Source organism: Tupaia chinensis, unplaced genomic scaffold (assembly GCF_000334495.1).
Source record: "Tupaia chinensis unplaced genomic scaffold, TupChi_1.0 Scaffold149448_1, whole genome shotgun sequence".
Classification (NCBI taxonomy): Eukaryota; Metazoa; Chordata; class Mammalia; order Scandentia; family Tupaiidae; genus Tupaia; species Tupaia belangeri.
In genome coordinates, this window is record NW_006209292.1 from 976432 (window position 1) to 989504 (window position 13073).

The 13073-nt window shown below is 39.0% G+C and overlaps 1 protein-coding gene across 1 annotated transcript in view; it reads left to right on the plus strand.

The window, feature by feature from the left end:
- CD99L2 (CD99 molecule like 2) overlaps positions 1-13073 on the plus strand; it is an 80290-nt gene that overhangs the window by 19079 nt on the left and 48138 nt on the right. The window contains exons 5-6 of the mRNA XM_006171202.2: positions 10792-10854; positions 10986-11066. Of these exons, the coding sequence (XP_006171264.1) occupies positions 10792-10854; positions 10986-11066 (144 nt within the window). The remainder of the gene's footprint in view (positions 1-10791; positions 10855-10985; positions 11067-13073) is intronic.

A 13073-nucleotide genomic window follows, 5' to 3' on the forward strand; every position in this document is an offset into this window, starting at 1 on the left:
GGGAGCGGTTTTTGTTATAAGGCGTGTGCACTTGCCAGAAAATCAGAGAGACAGAAAGTTAGAAATTGTCCCTCCACCCCAGAGGGGATGGCCACACCGCAATCCCTTCTCCTCTATTCTCCTCTTGGGATCTTGGGCACATACACACACGCGCCCAGTGTAAGCTTAAGCCACACCAGGTCTAGGACTCAAACTGCAGTCAACTACATGGGAGTCCAGTGACATAGCCATTATGCCATCTACTGGTCCCCTTGCCATTACTTTTTAATTGTGATTGGAAAGTATACTTTGTTTGATTTTCATCCTTTAAAATCTGTTTAGGTTTGTCTTATGGCATATTTTATGGTTTACCAAGATATTGTTCCTTGTTCCATTTGAAAGCAATGCAAATTCTAGTGTTGTTGGGTGGAATGGTCTCTATATCCCACTTAGATCCTGAGGGTTGATTATATTGGTCAGTTCTACATCCTTGCTGAATTTTTGTCTAAGTAGTCTAATTAATTACTTAAAAATGGCACGTTCAATTCCACAACTATAATTGTGGATTTATTTACTTCTCCTTTTAGCTTTATTTATTTTTACTTCTTGCATTCTGAGTCTCTGGTTTTTGGTTCATCCAAATTTAGGGTCATTTCCTGGTGGAGTTATATCCCTATCATGTGTCATGTTCCTAATTTTCCCTAGTAATTTCCTGGCTGTGACATGTCTTATATCTGATATTAATATGAGTTACTCCTTCTTTCTTTTTTTCAGGTAAATGTTCAAATGCACATTTAATTAACTAAATTCAAAAGTTATTACTTTACAAGGTTAAGTTTCATATCAATGAACTTTCCCTATTTGTTCCCATTGAACCTCATTGGACTATCTTACCCTATGAATGGGTCTTTTTATCCATTTGTGATTTTGTAACAATCTGTACAGGTTACTTGGAAAATATTACGGTCCTGAAGCTGTGTTGAACTTTCAAATGATGACAGTTTTCCCTATACGGTACTCAAAAGCCATATTTAATATCCCCGCCAATCTGAAGAGAAAAATCTTAATTGGGAAGCTGTCAGGTTCAGTTCATAGTGCTGGGTTCACACTTTCCAAAGATCTCATTTTTTTTTTAATTGCCAGAGAGTGTATGTATTCACCAGAGAGAGATGCAAGGAGGTAGAGGAAGAGAAAGCATCTCCCGATGGGGCATAGTCATGCCACAATCCTTTTTCTTCCATTTCTTTATCCCATCAAGATTTTTGACACACACACACACACACACACACACACACACACACACCCCTGGCATTTTTTTCAAGCCTCTGGGGCTGGGATTTGAACATAGTCTACTGTGTGGGATCCAGCTCCCTTATGCACAGGGCTTAACTGCTTCACTACAGGGATGGCCCTCTAATTTTCTTTGAAAACTCAAATGTTATTGTCAACAAATACTGTTAGATGATTTTCTTGAAGTAGCAGGCTCATTTCATTAATTTTCAAGACATTTTTGGCAAATCATCATATCTGAATGACCATAGTTCATCTGCCATTCATTCAGGTAAATTTGGTCTTCCATGAGGGAAAAAAAATAAAAATAAAAAAAGGCTAATTCACTTTAAAACTGAAACAGTGACATAATTGCCTTTTCCTGAGTCACATGTTATCCCTGGGGTTTTATACTGTTGTATGCCTTTTTTTAAAAAATTTTCCAGAAGGCATGTATACTTGCCAGCGATAGAGACAGACAGAGGAAGAAATCGCCCTCGTGGGACGTGGTCACACCACAGTCCCTTCTCCATTCCTCTGTCCCATTGGGTTTTGGGGCATGCATGCACACATGCCTGCACTGTTTTCTCAGCTGTAGGGGTCGGGATTTGAATCACAGTTGGTCATGTGGGATCCAGCTCTCTTTATTTATCTATCTATTTATTTATTTACTTACTTACTTATTTTAATTTCTTCAGAGTAGGACAGAGAGAGAGAGTGAGAAAGCAAGCTGCCATGTCTGGGACTTGAACTGTGGTCAGCCATGTGGGAGTCCAGCACCTTCAACCACCATGCCATGTGCTGGCCCTGGATCCAGCTCCCTTAACCAATAGGCCACAAGGCCAGCTTAACCTCTGCCATGTCATAACCTGAATATGGAGTGACATCCAGCCTATTCATGGACTTCCTCCTACATTCAAGGGAGGAGGATTTTGCAGAGTGTACAAATCTTGCTGGTATTCCCAGAATTCTGTCTACCCCATTTATCTAGAACATTCTTTTTTTTTTAAAGAGGTTTTTGCTATAGGGTGCGTGTGCATGCCAGAAAGACAGAGAAAGCAAACGAGAGAGAGAGAGTAAGCAAGAAATCACCCCCCAGAGGGGATGGTCACACCGCAATCCCTTCTTCTCCTTTCTCCTCTCGGGATCTTGGGCACACACGCGCCCAGTGTGAGTTTAAGCCACTGGGTCTGGGATTTGAACTGCGGTCTACTATGTGGGAGTCCAGCAACATAGCCATTACACTAGTTCCTGGTCCCCATCTAGGACATTCTTAAGTGAAACTCACCATTAATTTTGTACTACGGTATAAATGTCAGCCCAGTGAACAGGGTAAAGAACACCTGAAGATGATTTTAGAAACAGCGATGACTTCATGGACTCCCAGGGTCCATGCAGCACTCTGAGAACCACAGTCCAGGATGATGACTCTGCAGTTGCTTGGGATCAGAATGCTTTCCTTTGAGTCAGTGATGTCTTCAGCATAAATGTTGTGGTGCTACAGCAGGTGGGAGGGTTGTTTTAGATGTTTTCTGTGGAATCCACATATACCTTTATTTACTCTTTCCATTTTATAGACAATAATATAAACTGACTCTACCTTTTGGGAAGGAAGTTTGGTGAGACCTTTGAAGGAGCAGCTCTATGTCAGAGCATTTTCCTTCTTGGTATACTTATGCATGTATGCAGAGATACATTTGATATGATGTTTTCCACTGTGTTATGTACCAGCCCCAAATTAAATACCATCAAATCTCACTAATGAAATACATAAATTCTAAACTACATGTGCTCTGCAGTCATCATGAAAAAATAAGGTACATTTTTGGACTTGACATAAAAAACAAATAAAAGAATAAGACATATGTCATGTGACTCCATTTCTATCCAGTGGAAGTGAATGTGAGCACATGGACTACCCGCAGACCTGCATGAACATCTGAAGAACTGTGTAGCAGTCACCTCTGGGGATTGTTTGAGACTTTTTTGTTTCTTACAGTTCTATACCACAGGATTTTTTAAAATACTGAGCATGTCTTGCCTGTATAATGTAAACTTTAAAGCAGTCTTTACTTTTCTCTCTCTCTCTCTCTCTCTCTCGTCAAATTAAAAAGTAATCATCATTATAATAAATAAAATTAAATCATTCTTAAAAAGAAAAGAAATCCATCCACAGTTTTTCATAATAGCCATTTTCCATGAATTTTTTGAAGACCCTGAATGTTCTGTATCCCATTTCCAAGAGAAAGAGTTGTGTTATTTGCTCTGTGAAGGTTATCAGAGGTAAGAGTCCAGTTCCATTTTTCTATATGTGGATATTCATTTTTCCAGCACCATTTATTTAAGAGACTATCCTGGGACCAGCAGGTTGCATAATGGTTAAGGTCCTGGACTCCCACATGGCTGACTGCAGTTTGAATCCTGGGCCTGGTGGCTTGAAAATCACTTTGGGCATGTATGCCCCAAATCCCAGGAGGTAAATGGAGGAGAAGGTGCTGTGGCATGGCCATCCCCTCTTGGGGGGGGGGTGATTGCTCACTTTCACTCTCACTGTCTCTCTCTGTCTGTCTCTGGTGAGCACATGCACCCCCCCCCCATGGCAAAAACCTTTAAGAGAGAGAGAGAGAGAAATTGTCCTTTCGCCATTGTGTGTTCTTGGTTTATACAGTTGGAGCAAACTAACCATATATATGTAAATTTATTTCTGGACTCTATTCTTTTCCATTGATCTGTATGCCTGTTTTTATGCTAGTATCATACTGTTTTGATTACTACAGCTTTGTCATATGTATTGGAACAAACACCTTCAGTTTTGTTCCTTCTTTGGATTGCTTTGGTTATTCAGGGTCTTTTGTGGTGCCACAAGAATTTCAGGATTTTTAAAAATCCTATTTCTGTGAAAAATGCCTTTGGAGTTTTCATAGGGATTGCAATAATTCTGTAGATGACTTTGGGTAGTACAAACATTTTAGCAATATTAATTCTTCCAGTTTATGAGCGTGGCTACCTTTCCACTTATTTGCATCTTCATTTCTATAGTTCTCAGTGTCTTTTACTTCTTTGCTCCATGTTAAATGTAGTCCTAAGAGGTTTGCTTTTGTTTGTTTGTTTGTTTTTGTTTGTTTGTTTGTTTGTTTCTGCAAGTAGAATTGTTTTCTTGGTTTGATTTTGCAGAATTTGCTGTTAGTGTATAGAACTGCTACACAGTTTTGTATGTTGAGTTTGTATATTCTAACTTTACTAAAGTTTTTTTTATTAGTTTTAATGGTTTTTTGATGGACTCTTTACTGTTTCTGTATATAGATTGTGTAATATGGGAACAAAGACAATTTAACTTTTTCTTGTCATTTTTCGATGCCTTTTATTTCTTTTTCTTGCCTAATTGCTCTGATTAAAGTTTCTGGTACTATGTGGAATACAGGTGATGAGAATGGGCTTCCTTGTCTTATTCCTGATCTTAGAGGAAAAGCTTTCAGCTTTTAACCGTTAAGTAAGACAGCAGCTGTGGGTTTGTCATATATGGACTTTATTGAGGTACGTTTCTTCTATACCTAATTTGTTGAGAGTTTTTACCGTGAAAGAATGTTTTTTTTTCCCTTTTTTAGAGAGAGAGAGAGAGCTTTTTGCTATAGGATGTGTGCATCCACCAGAGAGAAAGAGAGACAGAAAATGAGAAATCAACCCCCAGGGAGGATGGCCATGCCACAATTGCTTTTTCTCCATTCTCCTCTCCAGATTTTGGGCACACGTGCAAACACACCCAGTGTGAGTTTTAAACCTTTGGGTCCAGGACTTAAACCATAGTCAGCCATGTGGAAGTCCAGAAACATAACCATTATTCCATCTGCTGCTCCAAAAAGAATGTTGAATTTCTATTTTTTTAATTTTAAAAATTTGATTTATCATTATTATTATTTAATAATTTACTACAGGGCGCATGTGCTCACCAGAGAGAGAGAGAGTAAGAAAGCAAGCTGCCAGGTCTGGGACTCGAACTGTGGTCAGTCATGTGGGAGTCCACTATCTTAACCACTGCACCACTTGCTGGCCCCAAAATGTTGGATTTTAAAAAATGCTTTTCTCTACTTTAAATTATATGATTTTTCTGAGATGATATGATTTTATCCTTTATCCTGTTCAGTGTTATATTTATTTATTTATATGTTGAACTGTGCTTCTATCCCAAGTGTAAATCCAGCACATAATGTGCTGTTGAATTTGTAATGTGCTGTTGGTTTGTGTATACTTTTTGAGGATATTTGCATTCTGTGTTCATCACAAACCATGGTTTATAATTTTCTAATAGTGTTCCTGTGTGGCTTTGGTATGAGAGTAATGCTATGAACTTCTCTCTTAGAACTATTTTTGCATTATCCCATAAGTTCCGTCATGTCGTGTTGTATTTCTGTTGTCATTTGTCGCAAGATAATTTTGATTTCTTTTTATTATAATGTCTAATTTATGTATAATAGTTGTACATATTTTGGGGGTATGGTGTGGTTTTTCAAAACGTGTACATTGTGTAATGACCAATCAGGGCAATCAATAAACATATCCATCATGTCAAATATTTACCATTACTTTGTGTTGTTCACATTTGAAATCCACTTTTCTTTTTTTTTTAAGAATTATTTAACTTTATTTATTATTATTATTTATTATTATTATTTCATTTGTCCTGAGAGAGAGAAAGTGAGAAGGCAAGCCGTCAGGTCTGGGACTTAAATTATGGTTAAGCATGTGTGAGTCCAGTTCCTTAACCATCTTGCCACCTGCTGGCCCCCTGAAATCCACTTTTCTAACTATGCTAAAATATACCTCACATTGTCACCAACTATCGTTGCTCTGCTGTGCTGCAGTGCTCTAGGTGTCATTCCACTTATCTACTTGTGTTCTTGTATCTGTTAACCAAGTTTTCCCCACTTACCTTCCTCCTCTCTCCAGCTTCTGGTATCCACTTTTATATTCTCTACTTCTATGGAATCAAATCTCTTAGCTTCCACTAATGAGTGAGGAAAGACCAGTCTTTCAGTGCTGGGCATTACTTCCTCCTGGTTCCTTTTTTTTTTTTTGGAGAGGTTTTTTGCTATAGGGTACGTTCGCTCGCCAACCAGCCAGCCAGAGAGAGAGAGAGACAGAAAGCGAGAAATCACCCCCCAGGGGTTATGGCCACACCACAATCCCTTCTCCTCCATTCTCCTCTTAGGATCTTGGGCACTCACGCACATGCGCCCGGTGTGAGTTTTAAGCCACTGGGTCCGGGACGGGAACCGCAGTCAGCTACATGGGAGTCCAGCAACATAGCCATTATACTAACTGCTGGTCCCCCACACCTGGTTCCTTTTGATTTCTTTTTTGACCCATTGATTGTTCAGGACCATGTTGTTTAATTCTCATATATTTGTTATTTTTTTCCAGTTTCTTCTTATTGATTTCTAGTTGTATACCATTGTGATTGGAAGAAATACTTGATATGATTTCAGTCTTGTTAAATTTATTAAGACTCGTTTTGTGTTTTAGCATATAATCTGTTCTGGAGAAGGTTTCCCATGCGCTTGAAAAGAATGTTTGTTCTGTTGTTGTTGGATGGCACCTTCTGCATATGTCTACAGTGTTGTCCAAGTTCATTGCTTCTTTATTGATTTTTCTGTCCAAATGATCTGTCATTCATTGCTGAAGGTGGGCCTTTTCATCTTCTTAACAGGGTCTTTTGCAGAGGATTGTTTTAATTTTGATGAGGTCAGATGTACCAGGTTTTCCTCCTACAGATCATGTTTTTTTTTGTCAAGTGAATAAATGCTTTAGCAAGTCCTCTGTCTCAAAGATTTTTCTCCTATGGTTTCTTCTGAACATTGTGATGTTTTCTTCCAAATATTGTGTAAATTTACATTTAAGTAAAAAAGTCATCTATGTTAATATTTGTATAACATGTGAATATTTGATTTAATTTATAGTTACAAAAATATTCGAGTTATGTATTTCATCTAGGTTGAGTTTTTTTAAGATTGTGGCAAATGTATATAAGCTAAAATGTATTATTTTTAAGTGTACAATTCAGCAGCCTATGTATGTTTGTGATGTATACAGCCATTACCAATATTCATTTCCAGAACCTTTCCATCATCCCAGAAACTCTGTACCAATTAAGCAATAACTCCCCATTCCCCTTCCTGCTAGTCTCTGGTAACCTCTGTTATACTTTCTGCCTCTATGTATTTGCCCATTCTGTATATCTAATGTAAGTGGAATCATGTGATATTTGTCCTTTTGTATCTTGTTTATGTAATTTAACATGTTCTCAAAGTTCATGCATGTTGTAGAATGTATCTGGATTTCTTTTTTAAACACCAAATAATATTTAATGACATGTTTATCCATTCATCTTCTGATGGACATGTCAATTGTTCCCCCCTTTTGGCTGTTGTGAATAATGCAGCTGCCATTTTTAACAGCCCAACTAATGAGCACTGAATCCCTGTTATCAATTCATTTGGGTAGATGCCTAGAAGTGGAATTGTTAGACCATATGGTAATGCTGTTTCACATCAGCTGCATCATTTTACATTCTCACCAGCAGTGCACCAGGGATTCAGCCTTACCAACAATTATTAGTTTTCATTTTTCTCTTGAAAATAGCTATCCTAATAGGTATGAAGTGGTATCTCATTGCAATTTTGATTTGCATTCTCCTGATGACTAGCAGTGCTAATCATCTTTTCATGTGCTTTTTGGTCATTTGTATGTCTTCTTCAGAAATATATCTATTCTTGTTCTATGAGATAGGGCTCGAACTTCATTCTTTTGCATGTGGATATCCAGTTTTCCATTACCATTTGTTGAAAAGATGGTCCTTTCCCCATTGAATGGTCTTGACATCCTTGTTGAAACTCTATTGACCATATATACATGGGCTTATTTCTCAGGTCTCAATTGTATCCCATGGTCTACTACATGGGAGTCCGGTGACGTAGCCATTACACCAACTGCTGGTCCTTCACCTATTTTTCTATATTGCTTTTCTGTTTTCAGTTTCATGGCTTTCTGCTATTGTAGTTATTATTTTTCTCTGTTTGCTTTGGCTTTGTTTTTCTATTATCCAGCTCTTCTTTTTTTGGTGTCTTGAATTAGGAAATTGAATTATCGATTTGAGACCTTTTTTCACCTCAAATTTAAGAATTTACTGGTATAAACCTCACTGAGCACTGCTTTAGCTGCATCATACATACTTTTTAAAGAATTACTTGTTTTATTTTATTTATTCTTATTATTTTTAATTTGCTATAGGGCGCATGCACTCACCAGAAAGGGAGAGAGAAAATGTGAAAGCAAGCCACCAGGTCTGGAACTTGATCCTTAGTCAGCACATGTGGGAAGTACAACGCCTTGACTACCATGTCATCTGTTGGCCCCTACATATTTTGATAGGCTGTATTTTAATTTTTCACATAGTTCTATCCATTTAAAAAAATTTCCTTTAAGACTTTTTCCTTGATCCTTGTTTTATTTAGAAGTGTACAGTTGTTTGATTTCCAAGTGTTTAAATATTCTATTTTCCCTCTTGTGCTTTTCCTTTTTTTTTTTTTTTTCAGTTTGAATCCATTGTGGTCAGACACCACTCTGTATAATGCCAACACTGTTAAATTTGTTGAGGCTTGTTTACTGGTCCAGGCTACAGTCTCTTTTGGTGAATATTCCATGGGTGCTTACAACTGTCTAGTTGTTTGTTCTGTTGTGATTGGGTGGATTGTCTTTTTATTTCAATTGAATCCTGTTGGCTAACTTTTGTTGTTCAGTTCTATATATTCTAGTAGACTTTTTTTTTTCGGAGAGGTTTTCGCTACAGGCCGCGTGCGCTCGCCAGACAGACAGAGAGAGACATAGAGACAGAAAGCGAGAAATCACCCCCCAGAGGGGATGGTCACACCGCAATCCCTTCTCCTCCATTCTCCTCTCAGGATCTTGGGCACGCACACACACGTGCCCGGCGTGAGTTTTAAGCCACCGGGCCCGGGACACGAACCGCAGTCGACTACATGGGAATCCAGCGACATAGCCATTACGCTAACTGCTGGTTCCCTATATTCTAGTAGACTTTTGATTTAGTAGTTCTTCCAGTTGCTGAGAATGGAGCACTAAAGTTCCCAACTATAATTGTGAATTTGTTTATTTCTCTTTTCAGCTCTGTCAAGTTTTACTTCTTGTGTTTTGAGACTATTAAGTGCATACCCGTTTAGGATTATGTCTTCCTGTAGATTGATCCTTTTATCATTACATAATGTCCTCCTTTATTCCTAGTGACGCCCGTCGGCTCATGACTCAGTATATATTTTTTAACACCTTCTTTGCAGAAGATTCAGACCTGCATTTTTTTGATCCACAGACAATACCAAAGTCCTATCCAAAAATTATAGGCAATGCATTTTAAATGGCCGTGAGCAGTTTGAGGATCACATAATTGATCTGTAAAATTCATTGAGATTTTTTTTCTTATAAGCATTACTCTTTGTCTTCTGTATATATAGCACTGTCACTACCTTTCACCTCTACTGCCTTCAGTAGTAGAAGAGCTACACCAGAATCTTCTGAAGTTCAAGAAAAGAAACTATTGGAAAAGTTAGGAAGGCTATACTTTGTACTTGATGTAAAAGAGTCCATATTTTAAAAGGAATCTAGTTAAAGTTGGGGCCAGCAGATGGTATAATGGTTACATTGCTGGACTTCCATGTAGTCGATCATGGTTCAAGTCTTGAACCCAGAGACTTAAAATTCACACCGAGCATGTGTTTATGTGTGCCCAAAATCCTGAGAGGAGACTAGAGGAGAAGGGATAGTGGTGTGGCCATTCCCCCTGGGGGGTAGTTTCTCATTTTCCATCTGTCTCTTTCTGTCTCTCTGGTGAGCACATGTGCCCTATACCAAAAATCTCTCTCTAAAAAAAACCAAACAAACAAAAAAAAAGAGAAATCTAATTGAAGTCAAAGATCTAACATTTACAGTAGTAACCATACTCATGCAAAAGTGTGTATGTATGTGTGTTTGCTATAACCACCTTCAGTTTATAAGATATTTCCATATTGCACAAGCAATGTAACCTCAGTCCATCCTCAGCAGTATTATCTATGGTTAAGTTCTAGGTTGATAGTGGTGGGGCCAAGGCTTGAGAGGTTCAGGGTTGATAGTGGTGGAACCAAGGCTTGGAGCTCTCAAGGATCATGCTCAAGCATTGGAATTCCTGGACCATGTGGCCATCTCCAGCATATCTGGAACCCCCGATCTACTAATCACTAGGTCACATGTGGGATCATGTCCATGTCACCACACTCATCCTCTGAAGAAAAGTGAGCAGAACGCATCTCATTTAAACTCACACCATCTTCTCATCCTTCTCAGTGTGATTCTTCAGACACCCTAGCCTAGAGGGGCTTCAAGGACTAAGACACGGGTATTATTCTTCTCGTGATATGACTTCTCCAAGTCCCGAAGTAGCTGCAATGATTTGGTACTAAACGTTACTCTCCTTGCTGTCCTCCTTCTCCCTTCTAGAGCGATGGGACCATGTCACAACTAGAAGGCCAGCAGTGACCAGAGCTCCAGCAAGTTCTCATGGTAACGTGGCCACTCTGGGGAGGGCAGTAAGGGAGGATCTCATGGAGCCTTCCTCTGGGGCAGCATCCAAATGTATGACCTGTGGTTCAACCTAATGGCTGTTTCTTTGGTTTGGTGGCCTCTGAAAATAGATGATTTTGACCTGGCTGATGCCTTGGATGATCGAAACGATAGAGATGATGGCCGCAGGAAGCCAATTGCAGGAGGAGGAGGTGAGTCCAAGCTGGCTGAAACCACTGGCCTACTCTGTAGCTCCCTGGTCGGTCTAGAGTCTTGTTAGTCACAATGGCCCAAAGAGCCTCTCCTGGCCTGACAGAGCCAGGAGTACTTCAAACCACAGGAGAACCCTAAAACTCCCCAAGTTATTGAGGATCACAAGAGCTTTTTAAAATACAGTTCATATCTATCAATAGTTATGATCTGAGAACTTACAAACTTTGAATATTAATTACTTAATCTGTGCTGAACAATACTGAACCCATACACAGGAATTTTTTATAAGAACCATCCATGCTTGGCAAGACAAAACAAAATTTGGTATTATGAGTGACATTAGTTTACAGTGTCTCTCCAGTGTCTAGCTGGATGGAAGGCAGTTGGATTTTCACATTTACTTCTCTATTCAGTTGTGATATGTCATTTGGTTGAAGTACATGGAGATCTGGCCTCACACAAATATGCAGTTGGAAGAGGGAAGAATGTTTTCATGTTTTAGATCATTGTGCACATTGTACTTTTCTGGAACACCAGAAGTCAGCTAGTGGTTGTTTCTTACAGGTTAATACCATGTGGAATGTGAAACCATATTAGTGAGCTTTCCACCCTGGGTCCCTTAGTCCCACGGGGCTCTCTTGCCCTTTCCATGGATCTTTCACCCATTTCTCGTTTTGTAACCTTGCACATTGGTCATTGGAAAAACAGTGATGCCCTTAGGTTTTTTGAGCTTCCAAATAATGCTTCATTTCATTATATAAAACCAGAAGTCACATCTGTTAATGTTACCACTGACCTCATTAGTAAAAGCCTTCAAGTACTGGGAGGCTGTTAAACTCACAGTGGTGGATAGAGGGTCTTCAAAATTCTAATTTTTCCTTAAAAATATTGTCATTGGCAACAGATACTATCAGTGATTTTCCTTGACCCCATTTCATTCATTTTCAAAAAGCACTTGCCAGATATTCAAGTTAGACTAACCATAGTATGTCCATAATTAATCTTGTTCTAGTAAAAGTGATTTTTTATGACAAAAAGTAGCTAATACATCTTCGACATGGAATAATCACAAAAGTCCTTTTGGGAGTCAGCTGTAGTCTTTGGAGTCCAGCAGAAATGCTTTAAGCATCTTTTTCATTTTACCACTCAGAATACTAAAAGACATGTACTCAGTGATTGAACTCGATAGTAAAATTAGCGATTTTTGTGCTTCATTGTACCAGTTTTCTATCAGAAACTTAGTGAGTGAAGACAATGCCCATTTGTGAGCTCAAAAATTCCTTTGGTCTGGAGTTCAGGAACAGGTAAGCAGCAGTCACAGTGTTGACCAGGGCTGGGGTTTCTTCTAAGCTCATGTGGCTGTTAACAGAGTATATTCCTTGTACCTATAGAAGCAGTGACTCCTTGCTCCTTGGACCAGCAAGAGAAAGAGAAGCAGAGAGAGGGATGGGGCCTGGGGAGGAGGAGAGAGATATTGATTGTTATTTCTCATTTCTGAGCTCCAGGAAGGCCTAAACTTGCTCTTTTTTTTTCTTTTTTAGAATTATTGATTTTATTTTTATCTATTCATGCATTTTATTTGACCAGATACACACACACACACACACACACAGAGAGAGAGAGAGAGAGAGAGAGAGAGAGAGAGAGAGAAAGTGAGAAAGCAAGCCACCAGGTCTGGGACTCAAACCATGGTCGGACATGTGGGAGTGTCCAGCACCTTAACCACTGCAACACCTGCTGGTCCCTAAACTTGCTTTTAAAGGGACCACCTGATTAAGTCATTCTCACTTAGAATCATCTCCCATTTGATTAATGCAGAGTCATATCGATTGGGTGTCTTAATTACATCTGAGTAAAATTAGCGATTTTTGTGCTTCATTGTACCAGTTTTCTATCAGAAACTTAGTGAGTGAAGACAATGCCCATTTGTGAGCTCAAAAATTCCTTTGGTCTGGAGTTCAGGAACAGGTAAGCAGCAGTCACAGTGTTGACCAGGGCTGGGGTTT